This window comes from Eurypyga helias, unplaced genomic scaffold (genome assembly GCF_000690775.1).
Source record: "Eurypyga helias isolate BGI_N326 unplaced genomic scaffold, ASM69077v1 scaffold5164, whole genome shotgun sequence".
Lineage (NCBI taxonomy): Eukaryota > Metazoa > Chordata > Aves > Eurypygiformes > Eurypygidae > Eurypyga > Eurypyga helias.
Window position 1 is genome coordinate 1 of NW_010248109.1, and position 19,653 is coordinate 19,653.

At 42.8% G+C, this 19,653-nt stretch overlaps 1 protein-coding gene across 1 annotated transcript in view; it reads left to right on the forward strand.

Moving 5' to 3' along the window:
* Positions 1-2,075: 2,075 nt before the first annotated feature.
* COL22A1 (collagen, type XXII, alpha 1) overlaps positions 2,076-19,653 on the forward strand; it is a gene marked incomplete at its 5' end in the record, with an annotated part of 52,637 nt that continues 35,059 nt past the window's right edge. Inside the window, 9 exons of the mRNA XM_010150945.1 lie at positions 2,076-2,108; positions 5,439-5,492; positions 6,021-6,074; positions 7,229-7,282; positions 9,471-9,524; positions 11,218-11,271; positions 13,341-13,445; positions 13,935-13,979; positions 16,053-16,130. Of these exons, the coding sequence (XP_010149247.1) occupies positions 2,076-2,108; positions 5,439-5,492; positions 6,021-6,074; positions 7,229-7,282; positions 9,471-9,524; positions 11,218-11,271; positions 13,341-13,445; positions 13,935-13,979; positions 16,053-16,130 (531 nt within the window). The remainder of the gene's footprint in view (positions 2,109-5,438; positions 5,493-6,020; positions 6,075-7,228; positions 7,283-9,470; positions 9,525-11,217; positions 11,272-13,340; positions 13,446-13,934; positions 13,980-16,052; positions 16,131-19,653) is intronic.

Consider the following 19,653-nt stretch of genomic DNA (forward strand, 5'->3'; position numbering starts at 1 on the left):
CCGACAAAGATGTTAATCAGCACCAGTCCAATACCAGTCCCTGAGGGATGCCACTCGTCGCTGTTCTCCACTCAGTCACTGAGCCATTGACCACAATGCTTTGAGTGCAACCAGCCAACTAGGTCCTTATCTACTGAGCACTCCATCCATCAAATCCATGCCTCTCCAATTTAGAGACAAGGATGTCATGTGGGGCAGTGTCAAACGCTTTGCACATCTCCAGGTAGTTGACATCAATTGCTCTTCCCTTGTCCACCAACACTATAACCCTGTCATAGAAGGCCACCAAATTTTGCAGGTACAATCTTCCCTTGGTGAATCCATGCTGGCTGTCACCAATCACCTCCTCATTCTCCATGTGTCTTGGCATGGTTTCCATGAGGCTCTGCTCCATGATCTTGCCAGGCACAGAGGTGAGACTGACTGGCCTGTAGTACCCTGGATCCTCCCTTTTTCACTTTTTAAAGATGGGGACTATGTTTCCCCTTTTCAATTCTGTCCAGGCTTTAGCTTTCCTAACCTGATCCCTGTCTTTTTGGACAATTTCTCCTTACTCCTCCCAGGCTACCTGTCCCTGCTTCCACCCACTGTAGGCTTCCTTTTTGTGCTCCAGTTTCTCCAGGAGCTGTTTTTCACCCACACAGGCCTCCTGGCACTTTTACCCAAGTTCCTCTTCATTGGGATCCATTGCTCCTGAGCGTGGACAAGATCCTTGAGTACTTTCCAGCTTTCTTGGGCGCCACTTCCCTCCAGGGCTTCATCCCATGGAACTCTGCCAATCAGTTCCCTGAAGAGGCTAAAGTCTCCTCTCCTGAAGTCTAGGGTAGTGAGCTTGCTGTGCACACTCCTCATCTCTGTAAGGATCTCAAAGTCCACTATTCCATGGTCGCTGCAGCCAAGGCTGCCCTTGAGCTTCACATCTCCCACCAGCCCCTCCCTGTTGGTGAGAACAAGGTCCAGCATGGCTCCCCTCCTTGTCAGCTCCTCTATCACTTGGATAAGGAAGTTGTCATTGGCACATTCCAGGAATCTCCTGGCTTGCTTGTGCCCTGCCATGTTGTCCCTCCAACAGATATCAGGGTGGTTGAAGTCCCCCATGAGGACCAGGGTATGTGACCATGAGGCTGTTGTTATCTGTCTGTAGAGGGCCTCATCCACTCGCTCATCCTGGCCAGGTGGCCTGTAGTAAACACCTACTACTGTATCTCCTCTTCCTGCCCTCCCTTTAATCCTAATCCATAAACTCTCGGTCAGCTCCTCATCCATCCCCAGGTGGAGTTCCACACACTCCAACTGGTCTCTGACATAGAGAGCAATCACCCCCCTCATGTCTCCCTGCCTGTCCTTCCTAAAGAGCCTGTATCCTTCCATTCTGACACTCCAGTCATAGGAACCATCCCACCACGTCTCCATGATGTCAATGAGGTCAGAGCCCCTTGCTCAAGTGCACACCTCCAGATCCTCTTGTTCATTTCCCATGCTCCGTGCGTTCGCATAGAGGCATTTGAGGTCGGCCCCCGATGAAGTTGGCGTGCGGACTGGAGCATCTAGTATCGTCTTGTGTTGTTATCCACCTTGTATATCAAGGTGTATTTGGTCTGTTTTATTTTTATTTTTGGGAGAGGTTGTGTCCTCCTCTGCCTCTTTGCAAACAGCATTTTTGAATGATCTTTCATTGTGGTAGCACTTAAATTGAATTTGTAATTTGTTAATCAGCTGTGGGACCTGTCTGAAGAAGGTCATGGCTGAAAGCAGGGAGTGTGTTCATATAGATTTTCCAGGGTGAAATAGATTTTTTTCCAACTGAGATCTCAGGATAAGATTGTCTCTAAACAGTCATAGCAGTGGGACATACAGGATGTTTTTGATTTTATGTTCATATTTCAAATACTCTAGGAAATGTTTGATATTTGTGGGCTTTTTTTCCAAGGTAGCCAGACGTTACAATGAGTCCCTTATTTATAAACTTACTGATGGATATAAGGAATCTGTAATCTGTCAAGGAGAATACATAAGTTACTGCATTTCAAGGAAAATAGGCAATGCTTCTTTTAATATTCTGGTTTCTCTTCCAGACAGCCTTCTTCACACCACATCCCAGGATTCCTGTAAGTAACATCTCTAATAAACATGACCTCTTGCTTATTGCCTATTGTATTGGATAGGTGTACAGCACCTTAGTTTTTTCCCTGTTACTTAAATGCTTACAGTACAGAGCTCAGTGTTCGTCTGTGTCTAGCCAAATTCACCATTGTGAATTCACCATTTCCTGGTGACAGCAGCACCCCAGCCAGCTGTGGCTGGGACACAGATGTATGCTGTCCCAGCCTCTTAGATGAAAAATCCTTGCAGGATATAGTGTGAAATATCTGTCATTGTATAGGATCACACCATTGGTATGTGAATAAGCTTGTTAAGGATTTGGACATTTTACAGTATGCATTAATGACAGAGGTAGGCCGTAAGAGTGCCATTAGGAAAGAAGGTGTATATGCCAGGCTCTTCAGAGGCTGAGGAAGGAAAGAGGAATTTGGAGCACTACTGGAAATTGAGACCATATTTCTTTGTTCACTTCTTCCCTTGACTGGTAGTTTGTTTATATACATACTAAGGAATTACGCAGAAAAATCACGTTGTGCGTGGTCTTTGTAGTGCTACAATCACAGAAAGAGTTTTTCTTTTGCTTTGAGTGCATTGCTCTTGTAAATGAGTTGCAAGACAGTAAAGAATAAAAGGCTTGAAGTGTGTCAGCAGGTCAGATCACAGGTATTTCTCCCTGTGCAAGATGAATGTGATGATACTTAGTGTAGCACAGGTCTACACATAGCTTGCAAGCTTTGGGGGCAGAAGGTGAGATAAGGGTAGTTACCTTTGATTTACAGCTCTACAAATTAAGGTGTCAGAAGGTGGTGATAAGCCTTAGGAGAGTGTCACGTGTTATGTTACAGGAGCTGCAGGACCAGCAGGGTGCTGAAAGCTGTCACACTCTCTCCAAAACACACCACTTCATTGCTTTCCATTGAGTATGTGGTGTATATACCAAGGAGCAACTTATACAGGCTGGACAGAAGGCAGCACCATCACTCTATTTAGTTATTATTAGCTAAAATCAATTTCACTTAAACTCCACTTTAGTAATTGTTAGAAATACAAAAGCTGACCAAGTGATTCTAAGCTCCCATCTACCCACCACCACAGCTGTGTTGTGTGGTTTGGGCGCTGTGAGCTCTGCAGACACTTGCTAATGCAGCAGGGCAGTAGAAGAGGGGGTCAGTTTAGTTTCTTCCATGGCTGCAAGGAACCTTTTCATGTTTATTTGGCCCAGTGAGTTACAATTATTGACTATTTCTTGGAGATAGGGTGTGTGAGAACTACGGTGGTGGGCAGGTGTGATGTCTGGGAAGAGGCAAAAGCAGTAAAACGGGATGGCTCCTCACTTTGATTTCTGTCTCCCACTGCAGCAGGGCACAGCTGAGCCCCCACTGCGTTTGCTCTCCTTTCAGTGTCACAGAAATGACTAAGGCGTTAATTGAGACTACAGGAGGACACCGCTGAGAGCAGGTCAAGGAAGCTGTAAGCACTGATCTGGCTCTGGTTGGTAGCAGCTGTTAGCTGTCACCACCTCATTTCTGTTCATTGAACTGTAGGAAAGAAGTGGGTGGCAGTGGATTAAGTCCAGCTGCTGGGGGCAGAGGTCTCCACGACATGCAGCACTAGCAGGCAGTGTTAGCAGGCTCAGCAGATAGTTGTGGGTTCGGCAAGCCTGGAAGGACTCACAAGCAGATTTGCTGGCAGATTGAGTTAAGAAATGCTGCCTCTACCCATGTTTGTGGCTGTACAAGGGCATTAGACTGGAATTTTTCCAATTTTGCATTAGCATGCCAAGTCAAGTATCACGGAAAAAGTGGGAGAAGGGAGGATATTTGAAAAGCTTCCATTGTGTTACTTCTTCCCTTTGCAGTCTTGTTTTCCCTGGTAAAATGTGCCCTTATTTCCACCCTGTAACACCATCCCTGCTTAGAAATTTATTGCCGTATGCCTGAGCTTCGTTGCTTTGCTTTCTCAAAAGGGTTTCAGAGCTTGAAACGTCATTACGCAAAACAACTTCCAGGCACAACCATACAGGTTTGCTGCATAACACCCTTTGCTTGAGCTACTTTAGGTGATCTCGTTATCTTTCGGAAGGCCACTAGATGGCATAAGGGACTGCCTGATTAAAAGTTCATCTAAAGGGGTGCTACTAGTAGAATACAGTTCCTCCTTTTATTTATAACAGATGAGAACATTTATTCACGATGCATAATAAATACAGACATAAGTAATATTTATGCAGTTCCATTTATTTTGTGTGTTAAAGATTCATTTGCAAATGGACTTTGAATTCCCAGGTGTTGCAGAAATGATTGCCAAATAGCTGATGCGAATAAAATTCAAGCTGATTTGTCTTGGGCTCTGCATTTAAGCTGATCACTATTCCTTGCGTGTGTGTAGCTCAAATCACTGGTGTTCTTACTCTGCCTTGATTGCATAATTGAAACACCTTGTGTGATAAATAATGAATAAGTAATGATTGCTGTTGCCTGAATACATATGTTCATATAAATATACAAATGTGAGTATTCATGTAGCGCCTGGTTTATTTCAGCTAGTTCCATAATCGTGTGCTGTTCTTTTTCAATTTATAAAAAGCAGAAATATGGACTTATTGATTATTCTTCTAGAGCTCAGAACAAAGCTGATGAACTGTCTGAAAGCATCTCCAATTTACTGTAAGGAGGAAGAACAGGAATAAAGTAATCCTATTAGTGATGGTGGTGCATGAAATAATGTATTGACATCACAGGAGGGAGGGGAAGTTGCAAGGATGTATGGAGATATTAGAACTAGAGATCAGGAAAAGCTGCGTAGTACACATCTCTGGAAGTGGTTAAGATGAAACCCTGAACACTGTTTTCTTATAGGCGGAATAGGGAACTGTCTGCATATGGGATAATTTCCCCAGTTGTAGGAAATTGGTCTGTGTAGGAAGCATAGGTCTGTGGTCCTACAGAGAGGCAGTGCAGTGTCACTGGTGCTTTTGCTCTTGGTTATATCATCTGGCCTTTTCAGATTCTGATCAATTGAAGCTGAATTGATCAGATTTTGGAAAGGTAAATTCTTTAACTACTGTTCTCTCTGAGGGAAAACTGTTCTCTTTTTGAACTGAATACTTTTGCAATTGTTGTCATAATGGTCCAAGAAGTCTAGACAAAGATCTCCAAATCTTAGTGTGTAATATCATAGTTTTGATTCATTGACCTCAAAGTCCTTTGAGGAATCTACTCTATATTAGAAATTGATATCTGATTGAAAGAGCCCTCTTACAAAACAGTACTAGTGTCATATACAGCCATGGAAATAGCTTTTATTTCTCTCTTTGTCTTACTGTTTTATATCAGGGCGAACCTGGACCAAAAGGGGAGAAAGGAGATCAAGGAACGAGTGGAGAACCTGTAAGCACAGCCAAGTGTTTCTTCAGTTGGTTTTGAACTTCAGCAGGGAGAAGACATGAGAGCTGCCTGTTTGGAGGGAGGTGGGGGGACATGCTTCTTCCATAGCTAGGATGCTTCTGGTATTGGAAATGGCCATACTGGTGCTTGGCTTTGTACTGACTGTAGAGGAAACTATGTGACTACATGAATTTAAGCACCTAATTTATAGCTCTGGGCCTTAGTGGCTGGAAAGAAGACCATGGGGTTTGCTTGACAGAGCTTGGCTGACAGGAAGGTTGTACAGGATTTATTAAGGGCTTTTGAAGTGATGTGACCCAGCTAAACTGTGCATTTGGCTACTCCCTTTGTATTCTTGACTGCTCTTGTTCTGGATGGAGCCCCCAGGAGACAGAGAGTCCTGTGTAGTCACAGCCTCTGTAAAAACCAGCCTTTCTTCTCTCAGTGGGAGGAAAGAGAAAACTCGTTCTGCTCAGGAGAAGAAAGGAGCAGTTTCCTTCAGCTCCTTTACCTCTCCCTCTCTTTTTGCAGGGATTACCTGGGGTCCCAGGTGAACAAGGTGTCCCAGGACCTGCAGGAGTACAGGTAAGAGGGCCCAGCCTTGAAGAAAATCTTTGATATAATGAGAGAGGGGTGCCTTCAAGGTCTGTATCACTGTAAATAATTCTTCCTCTATACACCAACAGCTAATTTCTCCTTCCTCAATGTTGTAAGTTCAGGGACTTCTGCAGAGGTATTTATTTTTACTTGCCATAAGGACAACATGAGGAAAATCAAAACAGAAACACGGTGTCTCTGTAGCATGATCAGTATTGTCTGAGAGGCTTCTTCCAACTTCAGTATCCTTCAAGAGGGCATCTTGTATTGATGCCACAGAACCACAGGTCTCACACACAAGTTACTGCAGTACATTAGCAAAACATTGTAGAGCATTTAGACTCAATTCCAGTCCATTTGACCCTGAATGCATTATGGCTTGTGTGAAATGGTTTTATAGTCTCAATTATCTTCTCAAAATTTCTTGGCTCACACATATTTTTTCCAGTCATCACCTGGGTATATTTTCATGTCAGCTTGGGAGGGTGTTCACTCTGCCATCATCTATGCTGTGCCCAAGCCATATAGTCAGCTATTACTTAGGCATCAACAGCTTAAACAAGTTAACAGCAGTCTTAACATTATGGAAAAACAGTAGTACCATGCAACTTTTAACTAACATCTGCTAAATGGGGGACTGTTCAGTGAGTGGATTCTGTCCTGCCAAAATCCTTAAGAAAGGGCTATGTGGTATCTAGGACTGGGATAAACCCTCTGGACTGTGATCTATTTTGACCATTTCCAAATGTGTGTTGTTTGTATTTGAGAACTGCAGGCAAGACTTCCTCTGTGCAGGGAGACCATCAGAGTTGAGCTGGAAATGAAGCAGCTGGTAGGCCTGAGGATAGGAAGGAGTTTCACCCAGATGAATGCCTGGAAGTTTCAGCATCCTGTGCTGTGAAACAGCCTCTGAGCTGATCAGTCATTAGTGATTCTTCTTATGTCTCAGGGTTTTCTTTTTCTATTTCATTTTCTCACTGCATGGAGAACTGTGAGCCATTTCCTCAGCTGTTAAACTCCTCTGTGAATTGATTAACAAAAACCATTGCCTAGTGCACGTTCAAGCATCTTAAAGTCTTTTTGTCTGGCAGGCAGTCCTATCCCACGTCTAATCAACTGGTATCTCTCTTCTTTCTGCACAGGGCACAAAGGGACAGAAAGGAGCCCGAGGTGAAGCCGGAGCTCCTGGAGAGACTGTGAGTAACTGCTTTCCTTGCAGCAGTTTTCCCTGATAGCAACACATCTGAAGGGACTCTGAAGTCAGTGCCTTGCAGATTCACAGTCCCAAGCTGCTTGGGTGGAGGACACATCCTAAACTGCAGCTGGAAGAGTTGCTGCTTGTGGGCAAACAGGCACAGCTGCACCAAACAGATCAATGCCCCAATCAGCCCAGCTCTAAATTGTGCATCTTTTGTTTGCCAAGTCTCCCCCTCTCTAACAAAATGCCCTCTTTTCTGGGTGAGGTGCAGGCAGAGCTTGTTACTGCACTGTGATATCAGCCAAGCCCAGGCAGCCAGCTGGTGCAGGAAGCTCACTTCCCATCAACAGCCTGAATTAGCTTTTGGTCATGGCTAGTTTTTAGGCTTCTTAGTCAATTTTGATATCTTTAATACAGGCTCATCACCAAACGAATCATCCCATACCACTTTTTCAGGCATGTGTCATAGGGAGTGTTGCTATTGTCTGACTGTGTGCTAAAGAACACCAGAGGATTCAAGTCCTGTTTTATTATTGTGAGAGCGTATAAGCCCTTTGCAGCTGAATAAAAGGCCACATACTGTCTTTGCAAGCAGAGAAGGAAGACTGGAGAACTATTTGAAGTAACAGTTGAGAGAGAGAATGTTTGTGTCTGGGAGAATGAGGAAATAGGAAATGCTCAAATTAAGCATCCTAGAGCACTGAAATCTCTTGTTCCACCTTTGTGTGCATGGTTCCTTCTTGGACTTGTGCTTAGACATTGTCTCTAGCAGTGCTTTGACCCTAAAGTCTGAACTTCCTGGCCCCAGCAATCTTTCACTCTCGATTGAAGGACTCCTTAATCTTTTTTGGGAGAAAAAGAGAAAAAAAAGGCAAAAAATGTACCCCTCCACCAAACCTATCCATTTGGTTTATTCCTTTGTATAACCTGGTAGCTTGGAGGATGCCAGTGATATGGAAATGCAAGCATATGCAGGCACCCTTCTTTTTACATCCTTTCACAGACTGCCACTGCTCCAAGTGTTTCTATTGGCTTGTAGACTAGTGACTGTAAATAACACAGAAATGAGGAAGCCTTTAATTCTCTTTTAGTAGGCCAAAGGCAACCGACAGACAGTCACTTTCTGAAGAGCTGTGCTGTGAAAAATTTTCATCATCTCCCAGCGGTTTGCATTGTCCTATATGATACTACTGCCCGGCCTTTCCAGCAGATTGGATTCTCTGTACTGTACTCCAAGACAGACAGATTATTAGCCCCATCCCTGCAGGTGTTCAAGGCCAGGCTGGATGTGGCTTGGAGCAACCTGGTCTAGTGGAAGGTGTCCCTGCCCATGGCAGGGGGGTTGGAACTAGATGATCTTTAAGGTCCCTTCCAACCCTAACCATTCTATGATTCTGTTTTAGTCTGATGATGAAGATAGTTTTAGATAGCCTGTCTGGTTTAGCCCTAAACAGATTAGGCATGATAACAAAAATCTTTTTACTTGCAAAACTGATGACAGGTGAACGCTGGCCAGTGCAGGCTCACAGGCAACTACAGAGGTAGCAACTTCAACTTGATATGGTCAGGTATAGAAGAAAATGTCTAAATATAGTCTGATAACCCCAAACATATATCTCTATAGGGACATAAATCCCAAAACATATGTCCTCTCATGGGCCCCATGCATTTTCAGTGACACACATGGGCTTTCCCACCCGAAAATCTTTCATTTGCAGACAGAAAATACCTGCAATTGAAAGCTATAACAGTCTGTATGATTTGAGCTGTTAATCTATTTAGCACAAATGAGTGTTTTCAGGTGTTGTTACCCAGAGTAGAGAAGGGTAGAATTGTCAACAAAGCACATTTTGTTGACCTAGATTTTTATTTTAATGATAAAAAAACATATTTTGCTCTGTTCTTTTGATGTCTCAGGCCCAGACTTTTCCCCCTGTATCTCAGCTAGACTTAGGATTTATTTTGATGGACTGTAATTTTAAGCTCCCGAAGAGAGTCTTCATCCGTTTTGTATTGTTTCATGCTTCTTTACACTACAAAGTGTTTCACAAAAATGCTATTTTTCGTTTTGTGCTTGTACAACACCTTGTCTGACATGAACTCCAGTCTCACTTGGAACATCCTGTTCCTGTGGTAGTACAAGTTGTGAATTATATATGCAGACATATTGCATTTTCTTAAAACAGGGTGTGACTGGACCAGCAGGGCCTCCAGGTCCAAGAGGCTTGCCAGGAAATGTGGTATGTATCCACCAGTGTATTTGGTTTCCCATCTGTGCTCTGATTTCTTTATTTATTATGTTTAGTTTTCCCTTCTGCAGGGTTTACTATCAGGTTCGAAAGTCTGTGATTCACAACCCTTTTTTATGGTTGAACTGAAAGATCTGGAGCCACCTAGGAATGGTATATCAATAAAATATATTCTTATATTCATTAGTAGCAAGAGGAAGGTATGGAGCTGCTTCTTTCCTCACCAAATTGTCAAAAGCAATTTTTGCTGCCAGCTCTTCAACAGAAAAATTGCAATTTTTATTGTCTCTCTGGTTTTGTTTCCTCTGTCTCATTTTCATTTATCCTTTCCTTTTGAAAACATGTCTTACTTGATATAAAAATTGCATAGTAAACTCCCATTTTTATTAGAAAAGCATGTAAGTATTTGATCCTACAGTCAGAGCCTAGAAATCAGTAGGGTGTCCTCCTTACTTCCGGAGATGTTCCTCACCATAATTAAGTTGTGCATGATACATCTTTTCATGTTTGCAAAAAAAACCTTTGGACTAACTCTACTTCCTGCTCCACTAGTGATTTTCTTTCTAATCCCTGGGGTTTCTCTGGGTTTACACCAGAGTAAGTGAAAAACAACAGTTTGACCCCATGTTATGATGTACTGTTGCACAGTCGTTTAGCATGGAGGGCGCTTTAAGGTGGAGTTTATTACCTGGGCAGTCCAACAAATCTTAAGTTGCCTTTCTACTACTTGTTAAGGTAAATTTAATTTAATTGTATTAATGTAGTGATTTAATTGCAAACTGAAAGATGTTAAAAAAATGAAGACCTTTTCCAATATAATATTCTTTTAAGCAAACTTTTATACCAGTAGTACCAATATATTACCTCTCAAGGCTAATATAGTTGGAAATAATTTTTGCTGGTGTAAAAACTAAAATAATTATCACATCCATCCTATGAGGAGGTCAATTCAATCTTATCGGTACCAAGACATCATTTCACATCTTAAAATGCAGTACCACTCCATACTGCTAACTCATGTTTTGGTGAGTTAGAAAGTTACAGTATTTCATCTGGAGCTCTAAATCATCTATATTTTGACAAAAAATCCTTTAAGATCTGCCAAGACATGAAAAGGATTGAAAACTGAAGTAGAGTGTAAAATGGACATAGCTGTTTTCCAGTGCATAGCTTTGGAGAGCAGTAACCATAAAAAATTAACATTGTGAAACTTTTGGCTTTTCAGATACAGAGGTGATGATTTGGTCTTTGTTGGTAATGGAATGGTAACTGCTGAAGATTTCAGAGAATAAAAAATATAGTTATTAGTAGAAAGAGAATGCAAAATCTGGGATTAGCTCAATGTCACAGAATCATAGAACGGTTTGGGTTGGAAGGAACCTTAAAGATCATCTTGTTCCAACCCCCCTGCCATGGGCAGGGACACCCTCCACTAGACCAGGTTGCTAATTTCTGCTTTTGCTGTTCAGCGCTTTTTTATATTGAAAAAAACCTTCCATTAAGCACTTGGTACACGGCTTTTCTGTGGTGTTCTCTGCACTACAGGTTACCTGTACTGGGAAATGTAACACTGATGCTAATTCTTGAGGTAGATTGTAGTGAACCCACAGGTCTACCCATTTGCTTTAGGATCAAATACTGCCTAAAAAGAAAGTTTTAATTGTTAAAGTTCTTTTATTTCCAGGGTGTGCCTGGTGACCCGGGACTACCAGGAAAGGAGGGAGCAAAGGGGGAGAAGGTGAGTTTGTTCTTTCATGGATTCGTTTCTTTTCTTCTTGTGCTTTTTAAGTAACCTGGCAAAGAAGCAGTCTGAACTGGGAAATGATTTCATAAGCTGGTGGGTAGTTAAGACACATGAGTTTATTAGATCATCTTGTCTGACCTCCTCCATTAAACATGTGATAAGGTTTTCACCCCATTGCAGCTTTGTGATATGCCTAATAAAACCCCTGAGATAAATTAGATACAGGGAAGTCACTGCTACACATTTATGCAATTATTGTCTTCTACTGTTCTCAATGCTTGACAAGAGGGGGCATCCCACAGCATTCTCCTGGAGAAAGAGGCTGCTCATGGCTTGGATGGGTGTATTCTTCACTGGGTAAAAAAAATGGCTGGATGGCCGGGCCCAAAGAGTTGTCGTGAATGGAGTTAAATCCAGTTGATTGTTGGCCACAAGTGGTGTTCCCTGGAGTTCACTATTGGGGCCAGTTTTGTTTAATATCTTTATCAATAATCTGGGTGAGAGGATTGAATGCACCCTCAGGAATTTTGCAGATGACAGCAAGTTGAGTGGGAGTGTTGATCTGCCTGAGGAGAGTAGGAAGACTCTGCAGAGGGATCTGTCCAGGCTGCATCAATGGGCTGAGGCTAACTGTATGAAATTCAACAAGGTCCTGTACTTGGGCCACAACAACCCCATGCAATGCTACAAGCTTGGGGATGTGTGGCTGGAAAGCTGTCTGGAAGAAAAGGACCTGGGGGGTGTTGGTTAACATCCAGCTGCATATGAGCCAGCAGTGTGTCCAGGTAGCCAAGAATGCCAGTGGCATCCTGGCCTGCATCAGGAACAGTATGACCAGCAGGACCAGGGCAGTGATTGTCCCTCTGTACTTGGCACTAGTGAGCCTTAACTTGAATCCTGTCTTCAGTTTTGGGGCCCTAGCTACAAGAAAGATATTGAGGTGTTGGACCGTGTCCAGAGAAGAGCAACCGAGCTGGTGAAGGTTCTGGAGCACAAGTCCTGTGAGGAGTGTCTGAGGGAGCTGGGGTTGTTCAGCCTGGAGAAGCAGCTCAGGGGAGACTTTATCGCTGTCTGCAACTACCCTAAAGGAAGTTGCAGACAGGTGGTTGTTGGTCTCTTCTCCCAAGTGACAAGTGATAAGATAAAAGGAAATGGCTTCAAGTTGCACCAGTCAGGGTTTAGAGTGGATATTAGGAAAAGTTCCTTCACTGAAAGGGTTTTCAGGCATTGAAACGGGCTGCCCAGGCTGGTGGTTGAGTCAACATTCCTGGAGGTATTTAAGAGAGATATGGATAAAGTGCTGAAGGACATGGTTTAGTGCTGGTATTAGCAGTGTTAGGCTAATGGTTGGACTTGATGCTCTTAAAGGTCTTCCAACCTAAAAGATTCTATGATTTTGAGGTTTTAAGTTCCTCCTGTTTGCCACTGTAAATCCAGAGCTGGAAGAAAAATTGGCTTTCATTATTAGGAAACTGAGGTTTCTGCTTTCCTGAGAAGCTGTTTTAATGGGACCATTAGTTCAGCTTTCCTGTAACCCTCACTTGCCTTTTGCCTGCCTTGCCTAACTGTTATGTCCGATCTCATAGCCAAGCAATAAACTCTGTGTAGTCAGGGGTTTGTAATTTGCTCATACATTGCACGGTTCCCAGCATGCTGGAGTCCTGATCTTTCCTTGCTGGAGTAGGAATGATTAATCAACAACATGGCCCCATGTATGCATATGTACGGGGTTTAAAAGGGGATGAATTCCAGCCACTTCAGTCAAATAATCTTCCAAATTACTGAGAAGTACCTCAGGGTCATGGGTGGACCAAGGGCTTTCCCATACAGCTGGTTGCCAAAACATTTTGAAGTCTTATTTTACTTACCTTAAGGAAAATTACAAATGCCTCAAGATTACTGAAGGAAAAGGCTGCCTATAAGAGAGGATTTTCTATGATACCAAGAGAACTTGAGATGAGAAGGCTAGAAAAAAACACGTATCTTTCAGTCCCAGTGAAAGGCCTAAGACATGAATGACCTTTAGCATGCTACTAAGGGTTTTGCTGGATTGTCTTCTACAGGGTGATCCTGGAAAAGAAGGAAAAGTGGGTTTACCTGGTCCAGCTGGTGAGCCAGGGCCTGCTGGAGTGCCAGGTTTGCCTGGTAAGGGTAAAGATGGAGAACAGGTAAGTACTGCTGTTAAGTTCTGTGTTGAGTGTAGATAGATGAGCATGGCTTCTGCAGGAGGACGGTGGATTTTTGGTAGAGTTAGGCTGCATTGTCACAAATGCTGGCAGGCTGTCTGCTGAAGACATGAAAAGCCTGGTTGTACAAAATGCTGCAGTTCACAGTGCTGCATCAAAAAAGAACTGAAGCTGTATTTCTGAACATTAAACCTTCAGTGTGCCATGAAAATAAGGACCTCCACAAAGAGTAACCATTGTCCTTGTGACCAGTACAAAAATGCTTAGCTTGGTGGAAGTTCATTAAAAGAATTTAATTCTAGCCAAATTAGCAGATATTTAATTTGTTTACATATTATCAGTAAGATACTGCCAAGATGGTGCGAGGTGAGGAGGGTGGTGCTGGGCATGGTTGCTGCCCTGACTGTCTCAATGTCCAGGCTGCTGTTTGGCTGGATGATGACTTCTTTGGTTTTGGCTCTGTCACTTTAGGGACAAAGAGGCCCACCAGGCTTGCCAGGACCCTTTGGACATAAGGTGAGCATGGGTTTTATTGTTTATTGTGGGCTACTTCTCTCACTGGAACTGGAGAAAAAGTTATGGTGAAAACATGATCTGTTTTTCACTGGAATATAGAGTTTGTGAAACTCTCACTCAAAAATAGATTTTTAGCCTTTTAGGAGGTTCTTTATTATTCAAATATGTCTGTAGATCTAACTATTAAAATATGAATTAGCTGTGCTCACTTTCCATATTTAGAATTTCTTCGAGCATTATGTGAATTCATCATGGACTAAGGACTAAATGCTGCACAATTTTCAGGGAAACTGTGACTGGGGACCTTTAATCCATACAACGAAGAGGCATTTCACAGCTGAAGGATGACCCACTCTTGAGACTGCCTCAGCCCCTCGAAGAGCACTCCTCCATAGCACTCATTTCCTCTCAAGAGGATGTGAATTATTTTCCAATGGGACCAGATAGTGCTGGCTTTCCTCCTATATTGTAGTTAAGGCAAAGAGTAGCTAGTTGATTAAGTTAATGACACTTAATTTCAGCTGAAAATAATGTTTATTATCTTATAAGTACGCAGCAAATAGAAAAAGGAATAAAACAGCCCCCCTTTTGCTTCCGGGAGCATCTGCACTGTGCTTGAATCTTCAATCAGTTATGTCAGCAATCCTCCTCCTTGAAATGACCATGTCCTGGTCTGGATTGGAATTAAAATCGGATGTTGAACCAGATTCTGTAAATGATATAAGTAAGAATATAGCAGTAGGAGACTAGGTCCATCTAGGTCCTGTATTTCTGAACTAATCAAACTGCTATGAAATATTTTCTTTTTGATTTGCTGCATTCTGTATAAATGAATTGCAGTTTGTTTTATTTTTCTTTGATAGTTTATAACACACACACAATAATAGACTGTGAATTAATATAAAAGTCAGGAAAAAAAACCTAAAAGAAATCTCATTAAATATTTTATTCAATATCAACACAAGATGGTAAGAATCTTAATTATGCATGGGAAAATAGTATTGAACTTTTTTGTATTGAAATTATGTTTTTGAATAAAATAACAGATAAGGGATCTGCTGGAGTGTTTGAAATAGTCAAAATAAATTTTCTCTTTCGGTCCTTGAAATATTTTTTCTTTGTAATATAAGATTGGTTTACAAAGAAAGAAAGAAAGGGATAAAAATTAGGAGATATTGCAGACTGGATTTTGGGTGGGCAGTATTAGTGGGTAGCAATTTTTCTATCATGCTTCTACATAGCTGGAAATAGTGTAATAATAAATAACATAAATAAGACTCCTTGTTATAGTCTACTGCCAATATGAGACCAAATCCCACAACTGCAGTACAATCCATAAAAATCTTATTTGATTTCTCCCTATAACAGGAGAACTGATGTTTAAGTGTTGCAGCTGAATACTTTCTTAACCCTCTGTCTACAGTACCCATTAAGCAGTCAAGTGGTTGACTGTGCTCTGCAGTTTTTACTATGAAAATCCTGTTTTCTAGAAGGGAGGTCTCTCCTTTTGTAGTATAGTCCTCTAGAGCGACTGGTAAAACTGCTGAATTATTTTTGTGAGTAGACCTATGTTGGTAAAGGAAAGGAGAATATTAAGATGTCACCAAAGATCCCTAATTCTGTCTTCCCCAGAAAAATAATCTGTATTTAACAATGTTTGCAAGTTAGCCATCTACCATAGAAACAGAGAAAGAAAAGCACATTATGGTGCTTAGTGTTTCCCGAAGCCAAGGAGAGTGCCTAATACCCTGCAGGCAACTGCAAATGCTGGAAATTGGATGCTGTACACTAGAATTAATTTAAACACTTGTAGAGGCTGTGTTCCTGCTCAGTTATGGGATGTGGCGCACACTGACATTACGTGAGTGCTCACAGAGGTGGGCTGGGGCTCGTGTGAAGGAAGGGGGCAGTTTTCTTGGCCGTATCGCCATGCTGCCACAACCTGGTACTGTTCCTCCGTGGGCAGGATCAGGTCAGGATGTATCAGTGTTATGTCATGTTGTAAAACCTAATTGCATTTCAGCACACTTTTTCAACAGTGCGCTAAGCCTTTAACATCTTCCTTTGTTTCAGGGTGAGAGGGGAGCTCCTGGTCTCCCTGGACAACCAGGAGACAGAGGTGTGCCAGGAATCGGTCTGGCTGGACCCCCTGTAAGTACCAAGTGCTGCTGCTGCAACCTCTGAGAGGGTGAAAACTTACCCAGCGCCAGGTAGGGAATGGGTTCCGTGGGCTCAGCTGTGCCAGGAGCCCGTGTGACATTTTACCTTCTGAAAATGCAAACTATAAACTAGTCCAGAGGCTGCCATTTGCATCTCAGATGTCTGTATGTCTGTCGTGAGGGCTCTTGATGCACTCGGTTTCAGCTGAAAGAAAGGCAGGGAAGTGCTGTAGGAGTAATTGATACCACTGGCTGTTCCTCCAGAATTTTCTGCATCATGTTGACACGCTGGCTGGGAATGTGAGTCGAGACCTGTGGTGAATGAGCAGGCCTGGTCCACTGGGCAGACGTAACCCTGCTGTCACCGTATTAGAAGGGATGAGTGTGACACACATCCCCACATCACCGATGCAGTCAGCTCTCTGATAGGGAAATACAAAGTTGCTTAAATTGCTGTGTTCCAAGAGAGCCATTGTCCCCATAATTTCCTACAAAAGGGCCACGAAGATGATCAGAGGGCTGGAGCACCTCTCCTATGACGAAAGGCTGCAAGAATTGGGCTTGTTCAGCCTGGAGAAGAGAAGGCTCCGAGGAGACCTCATTGCAGCCTTCCAGTACCTGAAGGGGCTACAAGGAAGCTGGGAGAGGACTTTTTACAAGGGCCTGTAGTGACAGGACAAGGGGTAACGGGTACAAATTGAAAACAGGGAGGGTTAGATTAGATATCAGTAAGAAGTTCTTCCCGGAGAGGGTGGTGAGGCACTGGAACAGGTTGCCCAGAGAAGCTGTGGATGCCCCATCCCTGGAAGTGTCCAAGACCAGGCTGGATGTGGCTTTGATCAACCTGGTCTAGTGGAAGGTGTCCCTGCCCATGGCAGGGGGGTTGGAACTAGATGATCTTTAAGGGCCCTTCCAACCCAAACCATTCTATGATTCTATGATTCTGCAAAGGTTTAGTTGCACCTCAACCAGCTCCACCCTCACCTCCTGTTATCAGTAGGCTGTGAGGTATATCTGGGAATCTGCTTTGGAAACTTGGATTCTCATATTGCTGGGGTTCAGTCATTCCAGTATTTGTCATGTACAACTCCTCTTGAGTTGAGGGGGGTTTGGGAGTACTCTGACTGTAGCTCTGCTCAGATTCCTCCAGATATGCACTGAATTTGCAAGTGAAGTAAGTTGAGGAGGAAGCAAACTTTCTTCCTAGCTGTAATTGCTAGAGAACATCTGAGACCTTGCATTCTTTTGCAACCCCTTGTACATATGATACTGTACCAGTCACAGTCAATGTTTTCATGCTCTGGTTATCTAGATATAAGTTTCCCTATTAGTACAGGAAATTACTTTGAAATGGTAAGTCATATTGCTGTGTGAAACTGGTTGACAAATCTATCTTTCTGAGGTGTATCTCCACTTAATATTTGCTTTTACCATGCTGAATATTGTATAAGGTAAAGCAGACTGGGTCAGTCATGTTTCACACTGTGAGTGTGTCATGGCCTTCATGGTCTTCACAGGGTTACATATGACTGAGGATTTTCTGGATGGTGTTTTATCTAAGGAACAGCGATGTTCTTGCATTTCTTAATGTTCAGTCATTAATATTAAAATTAAATTAGCAAATGAACATCTGGCTTTTTTGAAAGTCACTAGGCTGTGGCTTGCCTTTAATTACTGATTTTTACATTCAGCACAGGGGTAGTTGAGTTAATTTCTGCATCCTGATGTACACCAGATGACAGTTATTCTTCACTGGGGCTTTAGCATCCGCATATCCATGAACACAAATGGCTAAGAAATGTAGACATCACTTTTCTCACACCAGAGGATTATTTTTTTTCCTGTGTTATCATTGTGTGACCACTGTCAGGATCAGTAGCCACCTGCATGCCACACTATTCCCCATTAGGTTTTTTTTATGTATTTCAACTGCTGCACTAAATACTTCTTTTTAACAACATATTATGGTGGTTTTCTCCACTGTACATTCATCATAACGCCAGGTCCAGTGTAAAGGCCTGGAATTTGAAAAGCATTGTATAACCTTGGATCCATCAGGCTTTCACAAAGACTGAGTCTCAGAGAAAAAAAGCAGAATAAAGTCAGTGGAGCTACTTCAGTGCATATTACACTCTGAATTAAAGGTGTCAGCCTGTACCCTTTTTAGCTGTGTGACAAATTTCTGTGTATAATACTTTCAGCTTCAGAGCTGAGAGCCCGCAAGTCTTTAATTGGAGTCCTCACCCTGTTTCCTCCTGTGTCCTTAACCTCTCTTGTGCTTTGCTCCCTGCATAAAAGGTATACATAGATGAGGATTTTTTAGTTTGTCTGCTAAAGTATTGAGTTGCTATTTACATAACACTGAGCCATAAACCGAGTGTTAGCAGAATGTGTTCTTCCCAACTGAACTATACACAGAAGATGGCACTGCTTGGAGAAATGGGGTGAATTAACATGCTCATGCTGAAGTTGCCTAATGGATGTGTGCTGCATAAGTAGAAGGGTTTTGCTCTTGCTCTGCCTTGCCCTGTTCATATTAATATGGGTTCAGAATTACATATTTAGCCTCTGCTTGAGCAGAGCATTAAGGCATCCTGCATGGAGGACTGTATGAGGATTAGTTGAACTAATGTGGCTGAAATAGAAACCAAAGGGAGAGGAGTCATAATGTGAGTCAATTTATTCAAACATAGCCCCAGGGATGTGAGGTTGAGCCTTGGTTTGGGTGTGTTCGGAATGCCAGATTGAGTCATCCTTGATAGATATGTGTACTACATCACTTCTGTGGTGTTCCTGCAGAACTGGATACTTTAGAGTGGCTCACTCTACTCGATTGCAGTTTTTTAAGTTGCATTCCCAAACAAATAACATATGCAAGCCCACTGGACTCCCTGCTTTGACCTCATTTAAAGAGCACAGAAGTCCCTTGGGATGCTTTTCCTTGTGTTAGAGGTAACTGAATATGGTGGTCTTCAGGACCTGGGGGAATTGTCTTGTTGCAGCCCAACAGATGTGAGGGTGCTGTGGTTCTGTATGCCCACATCCAGCCCGCAGCAAGGCTGAGCACGTATTGCCAGTGGACACGTGCATGTACAATGCATACACATACACACACGAGTGCAGCCAGGCAGACCAATGCAGAGAACAATGCTTTTATCAACACTCACAGAAACCTAAACAGCATTCTCAGAAACATGGGCAGTCTCGATCCTGCTTCTCCTCTGTGGCTGATGGGATTTGAAGTCCACTCTTGGAATATATAAATGAAATATAGATCTTTCCAGCATCTGCTCATGGACACCTGCTTTGCCCAGTGCCCAGGGTCCTGCACCCCAGTGTCCAATTGCTAGCACCCAGACCTGCGAGTCCCTTGGGTTCACAGCCTTGCACCCCGGTTCCTGACACTCACGCCTCTCCTGTGCACCATCTCATCTGGCTTGAAGCTTGCTAACATTCAACCACATCAGCTCAAATTCATGAGCTGACCCGTGTTGAAGAGTGTTACAAATAGGATT